General features: G+C 49.1%; 1 protein-coding gene across 5 annotated transcripts in view; it reads left to right on the top strand.

The window, feature by feature from the left end:
- The window catches only part of LOC149325751 (uncharacterized), a 113,506-nt gene that overhangs the window by 75,515 nt on the left and 16,064 nt on the right, over nucleotides 1-21,927 (top strand). For 4 of the 5 annotated variants that reach the window (XM_089562671.1, XM_089562670.1, XM_089562668.1 and 1 more), the window contains 2 exons: nucleotides 496-715; nucleotides 3,165-3,434. In XM_089562671.1, coding sequence (XP_089418797.1) covers nucleotides 507-715; nucleotides 3,165-3,434 — 479 coding nt within the window. In that variant the 5' untranslated portion in view covers nucleotides 496-506. Of the gene's footprint in view, nucleotides 1-490; nucleotides 716-3,164; nucleotides 3,435-21,927 lie in introns of all 5 variants that reach the window. The other variant, XM_089562669.1, reaches the window with a different exon arrangement.

Raw genomic sequence — 21,927 nt, 5'->3', positions numbered from 1 at the left:
ATGGTGCCCGCAACTCGCAAAGGGCAGGGTTAATTGGAGAGAAATGGGAGAGGCTTTTGCGTTGCAGTAGGAATAGTCAGGCTGATGATGATGGCTGAGCCAGGACTAAACAGTGGAACCACCTGCCTGCTTTGATTCTTGAATGTACTAACGTTTGAGCGTTCTTTTCAAACACATTTTGTGTAACCCTCTCCTCCTGGGTCAGCACTACCTCCTTCAATATTTGGAAATAAATAAAATGAATATGGGGTGTCGGGAAGTAGCGCCATTTGTTGCAAGTGTCTGAGGGGAGTGGCTCGATCTGTGACACGAATACAGTTGCGAAGACTACGTATGCTGTTTCAGTTAATATCCGAGTGGTCTAGGCGCAGCAGGCGGAATATAAAAGCGAGAGTTTTTTTTTCCTTCATAGGAATAACAGAGTATTGACGACTGAGATTCTCGCGAAACGGAGCTGTCTGCATTATCAGAAACCTTGCGTCTCTCCGAGTGCAGGCTGGGCAGCCATGCTGCGCGACTGGGCCTCTCTGGCCCGGGCTAGGGAGGCGTGCGGTGGCGACGCCAGCGACGGCAGCCTGCGCAGCAGCTCTTCGCTGGGATCGCTCTGGGACCACGAGTACGGCAGCCGGCTGGAACGCTACCGCTCGGTGGACTCGGTGCCCAGCGTGGCCCCGCCACCCCCCGTGCGACGGCAGAACCCGGTGACACACTCTCGGTGCGGCCCCGTTCTTTGGGATGTCCCAGATTTAGTGGCCATTGAGGAACCCGCGAAGAACAACGGGACGCGGGAAGAGCAATAGCGACATTTGTGCCAGATCGTGCAAGTGCTCAAAAAGATAAGGACACAATGAGGCGGACGGATATTGCGCTTACTTCCAACTGATTTTATTTTATGCGAGAAGCAAAAATTTATTTACTTATTAACAGATACGTTACAGGCCTCAAGAGAGGCATTGTGTACGGGGGATCAATACAAAAGTTATGCAAAATGCTTTACAAATTAAATACATAATAAAAGTGCAGCGAAACAGACCAAGAACAAGCGAGTTCAGCTAAGGACATACCGTTATTCACAAGACGATAAATGAAGTATTGGAGAGCCATGCATCGTGGAACAAAAATAGAGGAAACGCACAAAGTATCATTCAAATGCCACAAAAAATTGAAGGCATCCAAGAGGACAAGTGCGGATAGACAGAAACAACGAAGCCGAAGTCTGAAGCAGCTGAAAACATAATCATAGAAATGACGTGCTAAGCGTTATCAACGATGTGTTTGAGTAGGTGTTGACTGCACAACAGGACGATGCACTCCGGAAGAGCGTACCGAAGGCGGTGGCACGCTGAAGTGACGAGAAGTTAAAAGCATGCCTGTGCACTAACATAAATGCGGGCATAGCTGTAGTTATTACGTAAGATATGTGATAAGTAGAGGGACGCTGTAGATGTGCGAGTGGTGAATCAGTGTCATGGACGTATTTATAAAACAGAACAGGTGAAACTTTTCACCTGCGCATACTTCGACCTCAAAGTGATGAACGGTGGATCTTATCGAATAGTCCCGGCACTGGATGAAAGAGTCTATTCGATAAGAATTCACCACTCATAACTTAACCCTATTCGTTTATTTCCAAGTCGAGGTAGTAGGCCCGCCAGGCGAAAAAGCTGTTTTATGAGATCTTGAAAAGCGCCTGGGGGCTCATAGAAGGCAGCAGTGGTCACAGAATGAATTACAGTGCGAGTTCGCATCTTCAAACATAATTTGAAACTCAAAATACAGTAACAAAGAAAACAATCGTTATTCATAAAAATTCCAAGTAATTAGCATTCTGCCTCAATTCACAATGGAGGCTGGAAAACACTGCGAAATTTATGCATGCCAATCTGACTCTAATCACAATCTGAAGATGATTTTTGTACCTAGGTAGTTTAATGGGTTAGGAAATACAGTCGTAGTTCCTTTTTTATAGAAGGTCTCAAATGTATTTCCCGCTTTGGATTGGAAGCGGGTATTACAAGGACTGACCGAGATATATGGATTGGTGCAAACCATTTGTCATAGCTGCGAGTACGACCGTCGAGTTTTTGTTTGCTTAAACTTGCCGAACTCTTAAAAAATGATTTAAGGACGTTATTTGCAGAAAATAAGGTACGCAGCCGATATTTTAGATGTATTGCTTTTATCATTTCATACCGCAGAAACAATTTTTCTGTCCGATGGAAATACGACACATTAGCAGTATTGAGAAGACCTTTTTTTGTGGAAAAAGAAAATTGCGTTAATATTACTTGATCGTTATTGTTCCCCGAAATAGTGAGCAATAGTTTAAATGTGATGTGAATAAGGCGTGGTAAATGCGAACTTTAATTTTTTTTTTTGGGGGGGGGGGGGGGGGATTAATACAGCCACGTGGTAAGTGCTCCCGCAGCTGATAGTGTACAGCATGAACTGGTGGGCACGTTCGTCAAGCATGATTTGTAGTGGATCAGCACGAGACCAAAGGAAGAGAAGGGACAAGACACAGCGCTGGCTAAGAACAAATAGTTTATTCAGGAAGCCGAAGCTTACAAAGGCACAGGCAGCACTGAAAAAACAGAAACACGTCAAGAATGGTCTTCTTAAGACCTGGGCATTGGACCAATTGATTATCTTTGCCATATGTTTCCGCTTTTGCAACCACCTCACGACCAGGAACAAACATGCCGGTATCATCGGCATAAAGAACAAAACAAGCATTAGAATTGGGTTGAACAATATCGTTTACATTTTGGGGAATTGGGTTGAAGGTTTGTGAGCATGCGCAGGTGAAAAGCCAAGAGTACGAACTTCCGTTTCTCGCATGAAATATATCAGTTTAACACTGCGTGTCCGCCTCTTCGACGATCTAATCATTACTAATGGCCTAAGCGTTGACAAATAGTGACGAGAAATTGGGATTATTTGATGTGCGTGTGAGCAAGCTTGCCACGATGAGGTTTTCAGACGTGTAAATACGGCTTGTGCAGCATAGCAATGCCATCTTATCATAAAACAGGGGAATCAGAGCAAGTTGATTCGACTGACTGCAATGAAAGCTGGTTCAACAAATTTCTCGTGCGCATTGGGGATCGCATGCGGAGCGAGCACAGTGTGTGCAGCAGCTGCCCTCGGGTCTGTCCCCGCAGCTCGTGCAGTGCCCTGGGGCGGCGGTGGCCCGGCGCGTCGCGCGACAGCCTGGAGCCGGCCGAGCTCTCGCTGGACTCGGTCACGCTCGACGAGTGCCTGCTGCTGCTCAGCGAGGAGGAGCCGCGCTGCTCCAGGTCCACGCAGACCGAGGCAGCCCCGCAGCCCCGAGAGCCGTCGACGCAGACGCTGCTGCTCGAGATTGTCGACCTGATGAAGATGCTGGCCCGGGGTCCCCGGTTCCAGCAGCGAAGGCCCGCCACTCGCGAAAGGTCGGTGGAAAGGCCATCCATTTTGTGCAAGATTGTCAACTGATGTCTACGGGACCTTGCCCGTCTGCAGAGACACCGCGCACGTCTATCTAGATCAACACAGGCTATTTAATTACCCTTGTTACGACAAGAGATGGAGTGCAATCTCTCAGCTCGTTGTGCGCTTGGGAAAAATATTCAAAACATCGCGTTCGGAAGGCCTTAGATAGCGCTGGAAAGGACGAAGTAAAGGAATTCACCCTCAAAAGAATGTCCTCATCCAGGAAATTGTGCTGCATGCCTGAGGACCACTGCAGACAGTGTGCAATGGCATCATCATCATAATCATCATCAGCCTGACTACGCCCGCTGCAGGGCAAAGGCCTCTCCCATCTCTCTCCAATTAACCCTGTCCTGTGCCAGTTGCGGCCACCGTATCCTCACAAACTTCTTAATCTCATCCGCCCACCTAACTTTCTGCCGCTCCTTGCTATGTTTGCCTTCTCTTGGGATCCACTCCGTTACCTTTAACGACCAGCGGTTATCTTGCCTTCGCATTACATGCCCTGCCCAAGCCCATTTCTTCCTCTTAATCTCGACTAGAATGTCATTAACCGGCGTTTGTTCCCTCACCCACTCCGTCCGCTTCCAATCTCTTAACGTTACACCTGTCATTTTCTTCCCATATCTCGCTGCGTTGCCCTTAAATTAAGCTCTTTGTTAGCCTCCACGTTTCTGGCCCATAGGTAAGATACAGCTGCTGTATGCTTTTCTTGAGGGATATTGGCAAACTGCCATTCATCATCTGAGAGAACCTGCCATATGCGCTTCACCCCATTCTTATTCTTCTAGTTATTTCCCTCTCATGATCCGGATCAGCTGTCACTACCTGCCCTAAGTAGACATATTCTCCTACTACTTCCAGCACCTCGCTAACAATCTGCCAGTAACTGATAGCACCTCTTCATTCCAGGCGGTTAATTTGCACCATTCGTCGGGCGCGGCGGTTCCTATCATACGTACTTGAAATGCATTATGTGTATTTCAAGGATCTGCCAGGGCTACACTTATTCATGATAAAAATTCGTGTCACAGCGTAAAAGGGGGATGTGATTGGACCTTTGTGGTGTAGGAGAGATTTTCCCGAAATGTTTGGCGAGGGCTGCCAAATGCGTGAAAAAAGAAAGTGCGGCCCTGAGACGAGCAGTATGTACAGCAGAGAGCTGATCTAGCACCCCCATGTTTAATTTTAGTTAACTGTAGCTGTATATATATCACACGGTCGCATGATGCCGAAAGCGCACGCCTCCACCTTAATGCAGCATTTTCTCACGATCTAACACAGCTCGTTACTACTCATACACGTATCGCGGAAACAACCGCGAGGACCCTTGATATTACACGTTTTGAATACCTTTTTGAAGATTGTAATGTGCATATTACATATGGCATTGCTCAGCACAAGTCAGTCCACAGAACTTCAAACATGTATGGCAGCAAAGGATCGCCGTCAGTTTGCTGATATTTCGGCTGCGGATGAGGAATCTGTCCCTGACATATTGCATTTTAATTTTTCTGCGTTCGAACACGGAGGAAACCTCTCATACCTTTGGGGCAGGTTCAAGACCAAGGTCACACAAAGCATGAACAGATTTGTCCATGTCCGGTGTAAAATAGTAAAGCATCACAATCCTTGGATCAACCGTGATATTGCCACGTATCATTGTAGTGTCCGTTCGTTCGCGCTTAAGGCCGCAGGAGCGAGGCATTATCATTTTCGTTCGTGACGAGAGAAGCGACCCGCCTAATATCGATTGATCACAGCCATGAATAACTGCAACTACGTTTTTCTAGATTACTGCAGATGACCTTGACCTGTTATCTCGAAGTTTCTTTGCCGGCTTTAAACTGAGCGATGCAGTGAGCAGCGGGAATTCGTAGTTCGACAAATGACGAGCACGTTTGTTGCTTACGCCGCTGCCGTGCTGTTCAGTTCTTTGCGGGCGCAGGTCAGCCCCCAAAAAAAGAGCTTCGTTTGCAAGTCTTGTTGGTGTCTTCCTGACCACTGGACTGCCGTCACTACGACGTGACAATATCATTAACTTAAAATGGCGTTTTGCACAGAAGCGATAGATAGTGTTGGAATGCGGATCTACGTGCTTTCAAAGAGCTGGTTTTCAAACCGCAGAATGCGCGCAGAGACTTCTTGAAGTAACCTTTGCCTCTTTCATTACATTCACCTGTCAAGTTTTGCCTATTTCGCTCCGGTAATAAGCAGACTGTCGATCAGCTGCGCATTAATGGCAATGTTAATTCAAATTTTAAAGGCATTGCTAATGAACTCAAAATTTCTTTTTAAAGGGCATATCACCCCAATGTTAATGTATTTACTTTTTGTTCTAACATGCAGAATTTTGTTATAAGCCGCGAGGGCATATTCACACTATTAATTATTGAAAAAACATGTCACAGGGCGCTTCTTCGTCGGTACTCTGAGATCATTTCTTACTACCTTTACGTGATTTTCAATGACTCACTCGACCGGAGTTGCCTTCTTAGTGATTGGATAGTTGCCAGAATAGTGCCAGTTTTTAAGTTAGGAAAAAAGTGAAATGCTGGAAACTACCGACTTATCTCCCTTATATGCACGTGTTGCAAGTTTCTGGAGCCTATAACAGCCCACCATGTATCAAATTATCTTAAATCAATTGACTTCGTTGTGAAACTTCAGCGTGGTTTCCGCAAAAATGTATCTACATAAGCAGAGCTATTATCTCTAATTCGCGACATTTCCCTGGCTGTAACCAACCCCTAAAAAATAGATGCAATTTTTCTAGGTTTACCAAAGGCACACCTGATTGTGCTTGTGTACTCTACAGTTTGCTCATTGAAAGGCTAAAAGAAATGTAGATGCCAGACAAGCTTGTCAATTGTTTGGTAGCTTACCTATGGGAGACAATTTGTAGAGTGGGGTAGAATTCAGTCCCACTGTTTCCAGGTTCTATGCGGTGTACCATAAGGATTAGTGCTGGGGCCACTTTTGTTTCTCATATAAGTCAAAGATGTCGCTCGATAGGTCGATGAAGGTATCACTGTGATTGTTTGCGATGACTGTGTCATCGCAAGCACCTACAGAGCACGATTATTTTAACTCGCGTACTGGTGCGAACAAAGGGCGCTGAAAATTAACTTTTCAAACGCAACATCAATGACAACTGCAACTACGAAACATCCCCTAAAATATATTTACAAAATTGGAGACCAGTGCACGAATTGTCACCTACATTAAATACCTGGGTCTGACAATACTTCCGTTCTCAGATGGGATATGCATGTTAATGATATGTAATCGAAATCGTATAGGATATTGTGCTACCTGGGCACTGCCCGCAGAATTCAGAAACTTTGCAGTAGACGGCGCATTTTATACAGGCTAGGTCCGGGAGTGGCCCTCGCGCCGACACTGATAAGGTGGTCAGGGCTGCACCTATCGGGACATCTATCCACGCAAATCGCAGCACGGTTAATCATCGCAACATTTAGTTTACCCCTCTGCACGGAAGACCCAGAGCTAGTGGATTCCGACGTGCAAAGACTGCCTAATCTCAGCACCTGTTTCTTGACGTAATGAAGAAAAAACCAGAAGCCGGCTGTAAAGCGATCAACGGAGTCTTAAGTCGTCAAATTAAAAATTCTCCGCCTGATAAGATATTATCCAACAACCGTGAACTCTCTGGCCAAGAACTGACTGATCACTTCAGTAAGGCGTTTGTCGGTAGCACCACGTAAGATGACAGTTTGCTATTTACAGCACCTTCAAACAAGAACCAAGTTAACAATTTTGTTTGTCACCCAGTAACCGAGGAAGAAGTATCTAGACCATTTATGCAACCTAACGACAGCAAAGCTCTTGACATTAATCATTTGCAAATGAAAGCTATATATTTTTAATTTGATCCCTGAGGATGGTGAGTTTTCTATGGAAATGAAAAAGTCAATTGTAACAGTCATACACAAAGGCGGCGACCGAAATGCTTTAACTCGTCTTCTGTCCCCGTAACATCTGGAGTCCCCCAGGGAAGTGTACTTGGCCCTCTGCTTTTTTTTTAATTTTTATTAACGATCTACCCAAGTGTGTATCGTCTCAAATTATGTTATTCGCGGATGATTGTGTAATATATCGTAATATTACTAATGAAACCGACCGCCATTCACTTCAAACTGATCTTGACGCTGTAACGGCTTGGTGTTCTTCCTGGCTAATGTCTCTAAATGCATCTAAAACAAAGTTAATGTCGTTTACTAACCGTTCCACTCGAATTGCTACAACCTACTTCCTCAATAACGATACAGTTGAACTTACAACAACTTACAAGTAAGTACCTAGGAGTTCACTTTCAGTCTGACCTAATTTGGCATTACCATATTAACACAATCTTAGCATCAGCAAATCGCGCACTCGGCCTTCTTAGGCATAATCTCAAACACGCGCCTTCACATTTAAAAAAAACTTGCTTACATCACGCTAATCCGCCCGAAAGTTGAGTATGCTTCTGCCATATGGGACCCTCAGCAAGCTTACATCATAAACAACCTTGAATCCCTGCAAAACCGTGCTGTTCGCTTCATCTTTTCAGATTATTCACGCTTCACCAGTGTCACAGCATTAAAACAACGTGCCGAGTTGGAACCGCTATCATGTCGACGCCATTTCGCTCACCTAACCTTGCTCCACAATCTGTATCACCATCCCACCCTCCACGACGACTTCTTTTTGCCACACCCTGCAGTCTTTCCTCGCCGTGACCACGTTAACAAAATAAAACGCATCACATGCCGTTCATTGCTCTACGCGAAATCATTCATTCCTCGCACTACAATAGATTGGAATAACTTGCCATCACACATAGCTATTGAGGTTAACCCACAATCGTTTCAGCATTCGTTAAAGCAAACCATGGACTAACAGATTTGGTATTTTTGTTGTATTATGTGCATTTACTGAGTATTTTATTCTGCGTTGTTTGTTATTATTTGTGTACATTACTAGTTTTAATTCATTATTACGTGTATTTTGTTCAAATTCCTGTGCCATTATTTTATGACTGTATCGCCCCCCCCCCCCCTATGTAATACCCTCGCACGAGGGCCCTTAGGGGTATTGTAAATAAATAAAATAAATAAATAAAGAATTGCAGGCCACTATCAGTAATATCGGTGTTTTCGAAAGGGCGAGAGAAAATATTGTCATCTATATTAACACATATTTTTTTTGATAAGATGAAGCTTTTTCTGACGCGCAGTACGGATTTAGAAAGGGGATATCTTATGAAAATGCTTTGCTAACACTGAGAGAAAACATCCTGGAAAATACAGAAGGTAAGCTTTTCACCCTCAGCCTATTCATCGAATTTTCTAAGCCGTTTGACTCCCTCACGCATGACATACTTTTGCACAAATTACATCTACACGGAGTACGAGGAACACCCTTTAACCTCATCCGATCATCTTTACGTGACAGAAGCAAGTGTGGGCATGTTAGTAATAAGCAGTCCTCTTGTCTACCCAGTAAAGCCGGAGCGCCACAGGGCAAAACTTTAGGACCCTTTCTCTTTAAAGGGACTATGCAACGAATTAAAAGTCGCTTGTAAATGTTTTCAGTGCTTAGAAATGATGCTAAGAAGCATTCACACCAAGTATGAGTCTTTGGAGGTGAGCCGGCAATTTATTCTGAACTTTTAAAAACCCTGTTTTTTGAAATTCGCGGGCCAGTTGGTGTCTTCGCAGCGACCGATTTTGAAACTAAAATCGTGAAAATAGACGTCACTAGTCCCGTGACGTCGGCAGGCCAACACACGCTGTCATTCGCTGGAGCCACGGCAGCCTCGACGTCACGGGCACGCTTCCGGTAGCCGCGAAAATCGTCTGCTCGAGCCGCCGCGCGACCCCCTCGGGCAAGGCCATTTGCCTTTGCTCCTATGGTTTCAATTTACCTCTGTCGCCTCTTTCTGACAAGAACAGAAAACTGGGCAAGTTGGAACGGATTCATCTTAATACAGCGCGATACACAGGACGAGAGAAAGAAACAAGAGACGACACGAGCGCAATCTACCAACTGAGTTTTATTTCTAGAAGGGTTAGTTATATACGCACCAAACACAACGATAAAACACAGACACATCGCGATAGCCCTCACAAACCCGTACGCGCATGTAGCGGACTACAAAAACCGCCTCAGCCCAACGAAGCCATTCAGCATCTTAGCACATGACAAGACCCTGCAATCATCCTGTCGCCACACATTCCCCCAGAGCTCGAATCTCTTTATCTACCAGATTAATGGAAGGCGAGGCGACACATGTTCCAGTCTCCTGGCTTATCAAAAACGCCTCAACTAACTCCCTGCAAGTCCTATCTGGGTGACAGAACAAGATGTTAGTCCTGTCCAAATGGGGGAGCAGTCTTTACATTTTCGGCAGTGCAAAGCCAGGTTCGAGGACACTGCCCCTTTTACTGATCTGCGGTGCTCAAACAGCCGCTCATTAATACAGCGGCCTGTCTGGCCGATGTACGTCTTTCCGCAGGAGAGCGGTATCGAATAAACGACTCCAGTGTTACATACGACCAGTGGTTTCTTGTGGGAAACTGTGCATTCATTCCTTGCTTGGTCGTCCCGGCACTCGATCTTCCTCCTTACCACACTGCACACTCTGCTCAGCTTATCCTTCCCTGTAAAAACCCCTTTCACCCCAAATCTCGAGCCTACCTTCTTCAAACGGTGAGACACGCCATGAACGTACGGAATCGCCACGTTTCTTGTAAGCATGCCGTCTTTTTCTTTTGCTGGACAAACGCCCCTAGTCAATATCCTCTCGGATATTTGAGCCAGAGCCATATCCGGATAACCAGCGTCCCTCAGTCTCTGAACCTGCCACTGGAAGCTAGTCTGAACCCTATGGGAGCACGATTTTCGCAAAGAAGCCGTGAGACATGCCGTCGCTATTCCCGCCTTGACCAACCTAGAGTGCTCTGAATTGAAACTGAGGAGCGGCTTAGCTGTACTTGGGTTATATTCCCAACACGTTCCTGTGTCACGGAAATCGACTTTCAGGTCAAGGAACTGAATCGAACCCGAGTCTGGTAATTCAAACGTAAAACACAGACCCTGGCTCCGCTCTTTGAAAATCTTAATGACATCGGTAACACTCCTGGGGGACCCTTGCTTCAGAAACACTAAAAAATCATCAACATAACGAAACACTTTCACAGCAACGTCCTCAAGATCTTCATCCAGTCTCATGTCCATCCTGCTGAGGAAAATGTCACTCAACAACGGGGCGACCCGAGACCCAATGCACACACCAGACCGTTGGACGAAAACTTTCTCACCCCATCCAACGAAGGTCGAACGCAAGTAAAAGAATAGAAGTTTAAGGAAACTTTCCAATGAAATGCCACAATTGGCAATGAAGTTCCTTTCGTCGTTATCCTTGACAATGCAGTCCTAAGCCGCTCCTCAGTTTCAATTCAGAGCACTCTAGGTTGGTCAAGGCGGGAATAGCGACGGCATGTCTCACGGCTTCTTTGCGAAAATCGTGCTCCCATAGGGTTCAGACTAGCTTCCAGGGGCAGGTTCAGAGACTGAGGGACGCTGGTTATCCGGATATGGCTCTGGCTCAAATATCCGAGAGGATATTGACTAGGGGTGTTTGTCCAGCAAAAGAAAAAGACGGCATGCTTACAAGAACCGTGGCGATTCCGTACGTTCATGGCGTGTCTCACCGTTTGAAGAAGGTAGGCTCGAGATTTGGGGTGAAAGGGGTTTTTACAGCGAAGGATAAGCTGAGCAGAGTGTGCAGTGCGGTAATGAGGAAGATCGAGTGCCGGGACGACCAAGCAAGGAATGAATGCACAGTTTCCCACAAGAAACCACTGGTCGTATGTAACACTGGAGTCGTTTATTCGATACCGCTCTCCTGCGGCAAGACGTACATCGGCCAGACAGGCCGCTGTATTAATGAGCGGCTGTTTGAGCACCGCAGATCAGTAAAAGGGGCAGTGTCCTCGAACCTGGCTTTGCACTGCCGAAAATGTAAAGACTGCTCCCCCATTTGGACAGGACTAACATCTTGTTCTGTCACCCAGATAGGACTTGCAGGGAGTTAGTTGAGGCGTTTTTGATAAGCCAGGAGACTGGAACATGTGTCGCCTCGCCTTCCATTAATCTGGTAGATAAAGAGATTCGAGCTCTGGGGGAATGTGTGGCGACAGGATGATTGCAGGGTCTTGTCATGTGCTAAGATGCTGAATGGCTTCGTTGAGATGAGGCGGTTTTTGTAGTCCGCTACATGCGCGTACGGGTTTGTGAGGGCTATCGCGATGTGTCTGTGTTTTATCGTTGTGTTTGGTGCGTATATAACTAACCCTTCTAGAAATAAAACTCAGTTGTTAGATTGCGCTCGTGTCGTCTCTTGTTTCTTTCTCTCGTCCTGTGTATCGCGCTGTATTAAGATGAATCTTTCTGACAGGAGTTCGGGAGCCGCTCGCAGTGCCTTTGTCGCAGTGACAAGAAAGAAATCCGACGCGCGCCGCATTCAGAAAGGCGAAGAGAGACCGGAGAGACACTGCCGACGCTGCTGCTGGGGTGCTGGGTGCGACAACCGGAAGTCGCAAATCGAACGTCAGCGAATGACGTAATCATTGGATAGGCTGGGCCCAGTCCGAGAGCTGTTTTCTTTATTTTTTTCTGGTGCCCCGCGTGTACAAGCTGACGGGGGAGAGGAGGAGCGTAATTTTTAATCGTCTATAACTTCGTTGTTATTGATGCTAGCCCAAAAATTCTTCCGCTGGGGTGGCGCGAATGATGGAATGCCCATATCCCGTCTGCTTTACGAAATCTCAATTGATTTATTGCATAGTCCCTTTAATGTAGATATTAACGACATTGTAACCATTGATTAAAACACTCATTTTGTTATTTATGCCGACGACAGCAACATTCTGTTATCTGGCCGTGATCAAAATAATCTTCTATTATGGTGTAATGACCTGCTCGAAAAATTGGTTTTGTTGTCACAGTGTAAAAGACTAAAGATTAATCTGACAAAAACAAAAGTAATTATTTTTCGGCCGCGAAACAAAATAGTGAACGTACAATATGTTGTTCAGTGCGAAGGGGGAGAAATTACTGTTGAAAATGAATATAAAATTCTAGGAGTGACCTTTTCAGAAACATCAACGTGGAATTTACACATTGACAACTTGAGCACAAAACTTTGCAGGACAACAGGCGTCTCATAGCGATACCGTTCTTTTCTCACAATTCATATTAAACTTCAAATATAAACTATACAGGCGAGGTCCGGTATATTTTATACCGGATACCACTACACAGGTATATTTTATACTTTTACACCACTCTACGGGTATATTTTATACAGGCGAGGTCCGGAAGTGATCCTCGCGGCGACTGATAAGCAGGTCCGGGCTGCGCAGATCAGGACACCGATGCACTCAAATGGTTGAGTGTTCCAAATTTTAAGGCTGTTCACCGCAGCGGTCAGTTCACCGCACAGCAAGAAAGAAAAGAGTGGATTCAGGGATGACACAGCTAGTAGGTGCGGATGCCATGTCTGCCCTCAGTATGCTGAAACTTTGTGGTGGATGGCAGATTTTATGCCGGCGAGGTGCGGAAGTGGCCGTCGCGCGGACTGATAAGCAGGTCCGGGCTGCGCAGATCAGGACACCGATGCACTCAAATGGTTGAGTGTTCCAAATTTTAAGGCTGTTCACCGCAGCGGTCAGTTCACCGCACAGCAAGAAAGAAAAGAGTGGATTCAGGGATGACACAGCTAGTAGGTGCGGATGCCATGTCTGCCCTCAGTATGCTGAAACATTGTGGTGGATGGCAGATTTTATGCCGGCGAGGTGCGGGAGTGGCCGTCGCGCGGACTGATAAGCAGGTCCGGGCTGCGCAGATCAGGACACCGATGCACTCAAATGGTTGAGTGTCCCAAATTTTGAGGCTGTTCACCGCGCAGCAAGGAAGAAAAGTGTGGATTCAGGGATGGCACAGCTAGTATGGCACAGCTAGTAGGTGCAGCTAGTAGGCGCGGATGCCATGTCTGCCCTCAGTATGCTGAAACTTTGTGGTGGATGGCAGATTCGAGGTGCGGAAGTGGCCGTCGCGCGGACTATTAAGCACGTCCAGGCTGCGCAGATCAGGACACCGATCCACTCAAATGGTTGAGTGTCCTAAATTTTGAGGCTGTTCACCGCGCAGCAAGGAAGAAAAGAGTGGATTCAGGGATGGCACAGCTAGTATGGCACAGCTAGTAGGTGCAGCTAGTAGGTGCGGATGCTATGTCTGCCCTCAGTATGCTGAAAATTTGTGGTGGATGGCAGATTTTATGCCGGCGAGGTGCGGAAGTGGCTTTCGCGCGGACTGATAAGCAGGTCCGGGCTGCGCAGATCAGGACACCGATCCACTCAAATGGTTGAGTGTCCCAAATTTTGAGGCTGTTCACCGCACAGAAACGAAGAAAAGAGTGGATTCAGGGATGGCACAGCTAGTATGGCACAGCTAGTAGGTGCAGCTAGTAGGTGCGGATGCTATGTCTGCCCTCAGTATGCTGAAAATTTGTGGTGGATGGTAGATTTTATGCCGGCGAGGTACGGAAGTGGCCGTTGCGCGGACTGATAAGCAGGTCCGGGCTGCGCAGATCAGGACACCGATCCACTCAAATGGTTGAGTGTCCCAAATTTTGAGGCTGTTCACCGCGCAGCAACGAAGAAAAGAGTGGATTCAGGGATGGCACAGCTAGTATGGCACAGCTAGTAGGTGCAGCTAGTAGGTGCGGATGCTATGTCTGCCATCAGTATGCTGAAAATTTGTGGTGGATGGTAGATTTTATGCCGGCGAGGTGCGGAAGTGGCCGTTGCGCGGACTGATCAGCAGGTCCGGGCTGCGCAGATCAGGACACCAATCCACTCAAATGGTTGAGTGTCCCAAATTTTGAGGCTGTTCACCGCGCAGCAAGGAAGAAAAGAGTGGATTCAGGGATGGCACAGCTAGTATGGCACAGCTAGTAGGTGCAGCTAGTAGGCGCGGATGCCATGTCTGCCCTCAGTATGCTGAAACTTTGTGGTGGATGGCAGATTTTATGCCGCCGAGGTGCGGAAGTGGCCGTCGCGCGGACTGATAAGCAGGTCCGGGCTGCGCAGATCAGGACACCGATCCACTCAAATGGTTGAGTGTCCCAAATTTTGAGGCTGTTCACCGCGCAGCAAGGAAGAAAAGAGTGGATTCAGGGATGGCACAGCTAGTATGGCACAGCTAGTAGGTGCAGCTAGTAGGCGCGGATGCCATGTCTGCCCTCAGTATGCTGAAACTTTGTGGTGGATGGCAGATTTTATGCCGCCGAGGTGCGGAAGTGGCCGTCGCGCGGTCTGATAAGCAGGTCCGGGCTGCGCAGATCAGGACACCGATCCACTCAAATGGTTGAGTGTTCCATATTTTGAGGCTGTTCACCGCGCAGCAAGGAAGAAAAGAGTGGATTCAGGGATGGCACAGCTAGTATGGCACAGCTAGTAGGTGCAGCTAGTAGGCGCGGATGCCATGTCTGCCCTCAGTATGCTGAAACTTTGTGGTGGATGGCAGATTTTATGCCGGCGAGGTGCGGAAGTGGCCGTTGCGCGGACTGATAAGCAGGTCCGGGCTGCGCAGATCAGGACACCGATCCACTCAAATGGTTGAGTGTTCCAAATTTTGAGGCTGTTCACCGCGCAGCAAGGAAGAAAAGAGTGGATTCAGGGATGGCACAGCTAGTATGGCACAGCTAGTAGGTGCAGCTAGTAGGCGCGGATGCCATGTCTGCCCTCAGTATGCTGAAACTTTGTGGTGGATGGCAGATTTTATGCCGGCGAGGTGAGGAAGTGGCCGTCGCGCGGACTGATAAGCAGGTCCGGGCTGCGCAGATCAGGACACCGATCCACTCAAATGGTTGAGTGTCCCAAATTTTGAGGCTGTTCACCGCGCAGCAAGGAAGAAAAGTGTGGATTCAGGGATGGCACAGCTAGTAGGTGCAGCTAGTAGGCGCGGATGCCATGTCTGCCCTCAGTATGCTGAAACTTTGTGGTGGATGGCAGATTCGAGGTGCGGAAGTGGCCGTCGCGCGGACTGATAAGCAGGTCCGGGCTGCGCAGATCAGGACACCGATCCACTCAAATGGTTGAGTGTTCCATATTTTGAGGCTGTTCACCGCGCAGCAAGGAAGAAAAGAGTGGATTCAGGGATGGCACAGCTAGTATGGCACAGCTAGTAGGTGCAGCTAGTAGGCGCGGATGCCATGTCTGCCCTCAGTATGCCGAAACTTTGTGGTGGATGGCAGATTTTATGCCGGCGAGGTGCGGAAGTGGCCGTCGCGCGGACTGATAAGCAGGTCCGGGCTGCGCAGATCAGGACACCGATCCACTCAAATGGTTGAGTGTTCCAAATTTTGAGGCTGTTCACCGCGCAGCAAGGAAGAAAAGAGTGGATTCAGGGATGGCACAGCTAGTATGGCACAGCTAGTAGGTGCAGCTAGTAGGCGCGGATGCCATGTCTGCCCTCAGTATGCTGAAACTTTGTGGTGGATGGCAGATTTTAAGCCGGCGAGGTGCGGAAGTGGCCGTCGCGCGGACTATTAAGCACGTCCAGGCTGCGCAGATCAGGACACCGATCCACTCAAATGGTGGAGTGTCCTAAATTTTGAGGCTGTTCACCGCGCAGCAAGGAAGAAAAGAGTGGATTCAGGGATGGCACAGCTAGTATGGCACAGCTAGTAGGTGCAGCTAGTAGGTGCGGATGCTATGTCTGCCCTCAGTATGCTGAAAATTTGTGGTGGATGGCAGATTTTATGCCGGCGAGGTGCGGAAGTGGCTTTCGCGCGGACTGATAAGCAGGTCCGGGCTGCGCAGATCAGGACACCGATCCACTCAAATGGTTGAGTGTCCCAAATTTTGAGGCTGTTCACCGCACAGAAACGAAGAAAAGAGTGGATTCAGGGATGGCACAGCTAGTATGGCACAGCTAGTAGGTGCAGCTAGTAGGTGCGGATGCTATGTCTGCCCTCAGTATGCTGAAAATTTGTGGTAGATGGTAGATTTTATGCCGGCGAGGTACGGAAGTGGCCGTTGCGCGGACTGATAAGCAGGTCCGGGCTGCGCAGATCAGGACACCGATCCACTCAAATGGTTGAGTGTCCCAAATTTTGAGGCTGTTCACCGCGCAGCAACGAAGAAAAGAGTGGATTCAGGGATGGCACAGCTAGTATGGCACAGCTAGTAGGTGCAGCTAGTAGGTGCGGATGCTATGTCTGCCATCAGTATGCTGAAAATTTGTGGTGGATGGTAGATTTTATGCCGGCGAGGTGCGGAAGTGGCCGTTGCGCGGACTGATCAGCAGGTCCGGGCTGCGCAGATGAGGACACCGATCCACTCAAATGGTTGAGTGTTCCAAATTTTGAGGCTGTTCACCGCGCAGCAAGGAAGAAAAAAGTGGATTCAGGGATGGCACAGCTAGTATGGCACAGCTAGTAGGTGCAGCTAGTAGGCGCGGATGCCATGTCTGCCCTCAGTATGCTGAAACTTTGTGGTGGATGGCAGATTTTATGCCGCCGAGGTGCGGAAGTGGCCGTCGCGCGGTCTGATAAGCAGGTCCGGGCTGCGCAGATCAGGACACCGATCCACTCAAATGGTTGAGTGTTCCATATTTTGAGGCTGTTCACCGCGCAGCAAGGAAGAAAAGAGTGGATTCAGGGATGGCACAGCTAGTATGGCACAGCTAGTAGGTGCAGCTAGTAGGCGCGGATGCCATGTCTGCCCTCAGTATGCTGAAACTTTGTGGTGGATGGCAGATTTTATGCCGGCGAGGTGCGGAAGTGGCCGTTGCGCGGACTGATAAGCAGGTCCGGGCTGCGCAGATCAGGACACCGATCCACTCAAATGGTTGAGTGTTCCAAATTTTGAGGCTGTTCACCGCGCAGCAAGGAAGAAAAGACTGGATTCAGGGATGGCACAGCTAGTATGGCACAGCTAGTAGGTGCAGCTAGTAGGCGCGGATGCCATGTCTGCCCTCAGTATGCTGAAACTTTGTGGTGGATGGCAGATTTTATGCCGGCGAGGTGAGGAAGTGGCCGTCGCGCGGACTGATAAGCAGGTCCGGGCTGCGCAGATCAGGACACCGATCCACTCAAATGGTTGAGTGTCCCAAATTTTGAGGCTGTTCACCGCGCAGCAAGGAAGAAAAGTGTGGATTCAGGGATGGCACAGCTAGTAGGTGCAGCTAGTAGGCGCGGATGCCATGTCTGCCCTCAGTATGCTGAAACTTTGTGGTGGATGGCAGATTCGAGGTGCGGAAGTGGCCGTCGCGCGGACTGATAAGCAGGTCCGGGCTGCGCAGATCAGGACACCGATCCACTCAAATGGTTGAGTGTTCCATATTTTGAGGCTGTTCACCGCGCAGCAAGGAAGAAAAGAGTGGATTCAGGGATGGCACAGCTAGTATGGCACAGCTAGTAGGTGCAGCTAGTAGGCGCGGATGCCATGTCTGCCCTCAGTATGCTGAAACTTTGTGGTGGATGGCAGATTTTATGCCGGCGAGGTGCGGAAGTGGCCGTCGCGCGGACTGATAAGCAGGTCCGGGCTGCGCAGATCAGGACACCGATCCACTCAAATGGTTGAGTGTTCCAAATTTTGAGGCTGTTCACCGCGCAGCAAGGAAGAAAAGAGTGGATTCAGGGATGGCACAGCTAGTATGGCACAGCTAGTAGGTGCAGCTAGTAGGCGCGGATGCCATGTCTGCCCTCAGTATGCTGAAACTTTGTGGTGGATGGCAGATTTTAAGCCGGCGAGGTGCGGAAGTGGCCGTCGCGCGGACTATTAAGCACGTCCAGGCTGCGCAGATCAGGACACCGATCCACTCAAATGGTTGAGTGTCCTAAATTTTGAGGCTGTTCACCGCGCAGCAAGGAAGAAAAGAGTGGATTCAGGGATGGCACAGCTAGTATGGCACAGCTAGTAGGTGCAGCTAGTAGGTGCGGATGCTATGTCTGCCCTCAGTATGCTGAAAATTTGTGGTGGATGGCAGATTTTATGCCGGCGAGGTGCGGAAGTGGCTTTCGCGCGGACTGATAAGCAGGTCCGGGCTGCGCAGATCAGGACACCGATCCACTCAAATGGTTGAGTGTCCCAAATTTTGAGGCTGTTCACCGCACAGAAACGAAGAAAAGAGTGGATTCAGGGATGGCACAGCTAGTATGGCACAGCTAGTAGGTGCAGCTAGTAGGTGCGGATGCTATGTCTGCCCTCAGTATGCTGAAACTTTGTGGTGGATGGCAGATTTTATGCCGGCGAGGCGCGGAAGTGGCCGTCGCGCGGACTGATAAGCAGGTCCGGGCTGCGCAGATCAGGACACCGATCCACTCAAATGGTTGAGTGTCCTAAATTTTGAGGCTGTTCACCGCGCAGCAAGGAAGAAAAGAGTGGATTCAGGGATGGCACAGCTAGTATGGCATAGCTAGTATGGCACAGCTAGTAGGTGCAGCTAGTAGGCGCGGATGCCATGTCTGCCCTCAGTATGCTGAAACTTTGTGGTGGATGGCAGATTTTATGTCGGCGAGGTGCGGAAGTGGCCGTTGCGTGGACTGATAAGCAGGTCCGGGCTGCGCAGATCAGGACACCGATCCGCTCAAATGGTTGAGTGTTCCAAATTTTGAGGCTGTTCACCGCGCAGCAAGGAAGAAAAGAGTGGATTCAGGGATGGCACAGCTAGTAGGTGCAGCTAGTAGGCGCGGACGCCATGTCTGCCCTCAGTATGCTGAACTTTGTGGTGGATGGCAGATTTTATGCCGGCGAGGTGCGGAAGTGGCCGTCGCGCGGACTATTAAGCACGTCCAGGCTGCGCAGATCAGGACACCGATCCACTCAAATGGTTGAGTGTCCTAAATTTTGGGCTGTTCACAGCGCAGCAAGGAAGAAAAGAGTGGATTCAGGGATGGCACAGCTAGTAGGTGCAGCTAGTAGGCGCGGATGCCATGTCTGCCCTCAGTATGCTGAAACTTTGTGGTGGATGGCAGATTTTATGCCGGCGAGGTGCGGAAGTGGCCGTCGCGCGGACTATTAAGCACGTCCAGGCTGCGCAGATCAGGACACCGATCCACTCAAATGGTTGAGTGTCCTAAATTTTGAGGCTGTTCACCGCGCAGCAAGGAAGAAAAGAGTGGATTCAGGGATGGCACAGCTAGTATGGCACAGCTAGTAGGTGCAGCTAGTAGGTGCAGATGCTATGTCTGCCCTCAGTATGCTGAAAATTTGTGGTGGATGGCAGATTTTATGCCGGCGAGGTGCGGAAGTGGCTTTCGCGCGGACTGATAAGCAGGTCCGGGCTGCGCAGATCAGGACACCGATCCACTCAAATGGTTGAGTGTCCCAAATTTTGAGGCTGTTCACCGCACAGAAACGAAGAAAAGAGTGGATTCAGGGATGGCACAGCTAGTATGGCACAGCTAGTAGGTGCAGCTAGTAGGTGCGGATGCTATGTCTGCCCTCAGTATGCTGAAAATTTGTGGTGGATGGTAGATTTTATGCCGGCGAGGTACGGAAGTGGCCGTTGCGCGGACTGATAAGCAGGTCCGGGCTGCGCAGATCAGGACACCGATCCACTCAAATGGTTGAATGTCCCAAATTTTGAGGCTGTTCACCGCACAGCAACGAAGAAAAGAGTGGATTCAGGGATGGCACAGCTAGTATGGCACAGCTAGTAGGTGCAGCTAGTAGGTGCGGATGCTATGTCTGCCATCAGTATGCTGAAAATTCGTGGTGGATGGTAGATTTTATGCCGGCGAGGTGCGGAAGTGGCCGTTGCGCGGACTGATCAGCAGGTCCGGGCTGCGCAGATCAGGACACCGATCCACTCAAATGGTTGAGTGTTCCAAATTTTGAGGCTGTTCACCGCGCAGCAAGGAAGAAAAAAGTGGATTCAGGGATGGCACAGCTAGTATGGCACAGCTAGTAGGTGCAGCTAGTAGGCGCGGATGCCATGTCTGCCCTCAGTATGCTGAAGCTTTGTGGTGGATGGCAGATTTTATGCCGCCGAGGTGGGGAAGTCTCCGTCGCGCGGACTGATAAGCAGGTCCGGGCTGCGCAGATCAGGACACCGATCCACTCAAATGGTTGAGTGTTCCAAATTTTGAGGCTGTTCACCGCGCAGCAAGGAAGAAAAGAGTGGATTCAGGGATGGCACAGCTAGTATGGCACAGCTAGTAGGTGCAGCTAGTAGGCGCGGATGCTATGTCTGCCCTCAGTATGCTGAAAATTTGTGGTGGATGGCAGATTTTATGTCGGCGAGGTGCGGAAGTGGCCGTCGCGCGGACTGATAAGCAGGTCCGGGCTGCGCAGATCAGGACACCGATCCACTCAAATGGTTGAGTGTTCCAAATTTTGAGGCTGTTCACCGCGCAGCAAGGAAGAAAAGAGTGGATTCAGGGATGGCACAGCTAGTATGGCACAGCTAGTAGGTGCGGATGCTATGTCTGCCCTCAGTATGCTGAAACTTTGTGGTGGATGGCAGATTTTATGCCGGCGAGGCGCGAAAGTGGCCGTCGCGCGGACTGATAAGCAGGTCCGGGCTCCGCAGATCAGGACACCGATCCACTCAAATGGTTGAGTGTCCCAAATTTTGAGGCTGTTCACCGCGCAGCAAGGAAGAAAAGAGTGGATTCAGGGATGGCACAGCTAGTATGGCACAGCTAGTAGGTGCAGCTAGTAGGCGCGGATGCCATGTATGCCCTCAGTATGATGAAACTTTGTGGTGGATGGCAGATTTTATGCCGCCGAGGTGCGGAAGTGGCCGTCGCGCGGCCTGATAAGCAGGTCCGGGCTGCGCAGATCAGGAGACCAATCCACTCAAATGGTTGAGTGTCCTAAATTTTGAGGCTGTTCACCGCGCAGCAAGGAAGAAAAGAGTGGATTCAGGGATGGCACAGCTAGTAGGTGCAGCTAGTAGGCGCGGATGCCATGTCTGCCCTCAGTATGCTGAAACTTTGTGGTGGACGGCAGATTTTATGCCGGCGAGGTGCGGAAGTGGCTGTCGCGCGGACTGATAAGCAGGTCCGGGCTGCGCAGATCAGGACACCGATCCACTCAAATGGTTGAGTGTTCCAAATTTTGAGGCTGTTCACCGCGCAGCAAGGAAGAAAAAAGTGGATTCAGGGATGGCACAGCTAGTATGGCACAGCTAGTAGGTGCAGCTAGTAGGCGCGGATGCCATGTCTGCCCTCAGTATGCTGAAACTTTGTGGTGGATGGCAGATTTTATGCCGCCGAGGTGCGGAAGTGGCCGTCGCGCGGACTGATAAGCAGGTCCGGGCTGCGCAGATCAGGACACCGATCCACTCAAATGGTTGAGTGTTCCAAATTTTGAGGCTGTTCACCGCGCAGCAAGGAAGAAAAGAGTGGATTCAGGGATGGCACAGCTA

The sequence above is a fragment of the Amblyomma mixtum genome, chromosome 10 (genome assembly GCF_055824585.1).
Source record: "Amblyomma mixtum isolate Tamu chromosome 10, ASM5582458v1, whole genome shotgun sequence".
NCBI lineage: Eukaryota > Metazoa > Arthropoda > Arachnida > Ixodida > Ixodidae > Amblyomma > Amblyomma mixtum.
The sequence above is the reverse complement of the archived record's forward strand: the minus strand, read 5'-3'. Positions and strand labels throughout refer to the sequence as shown.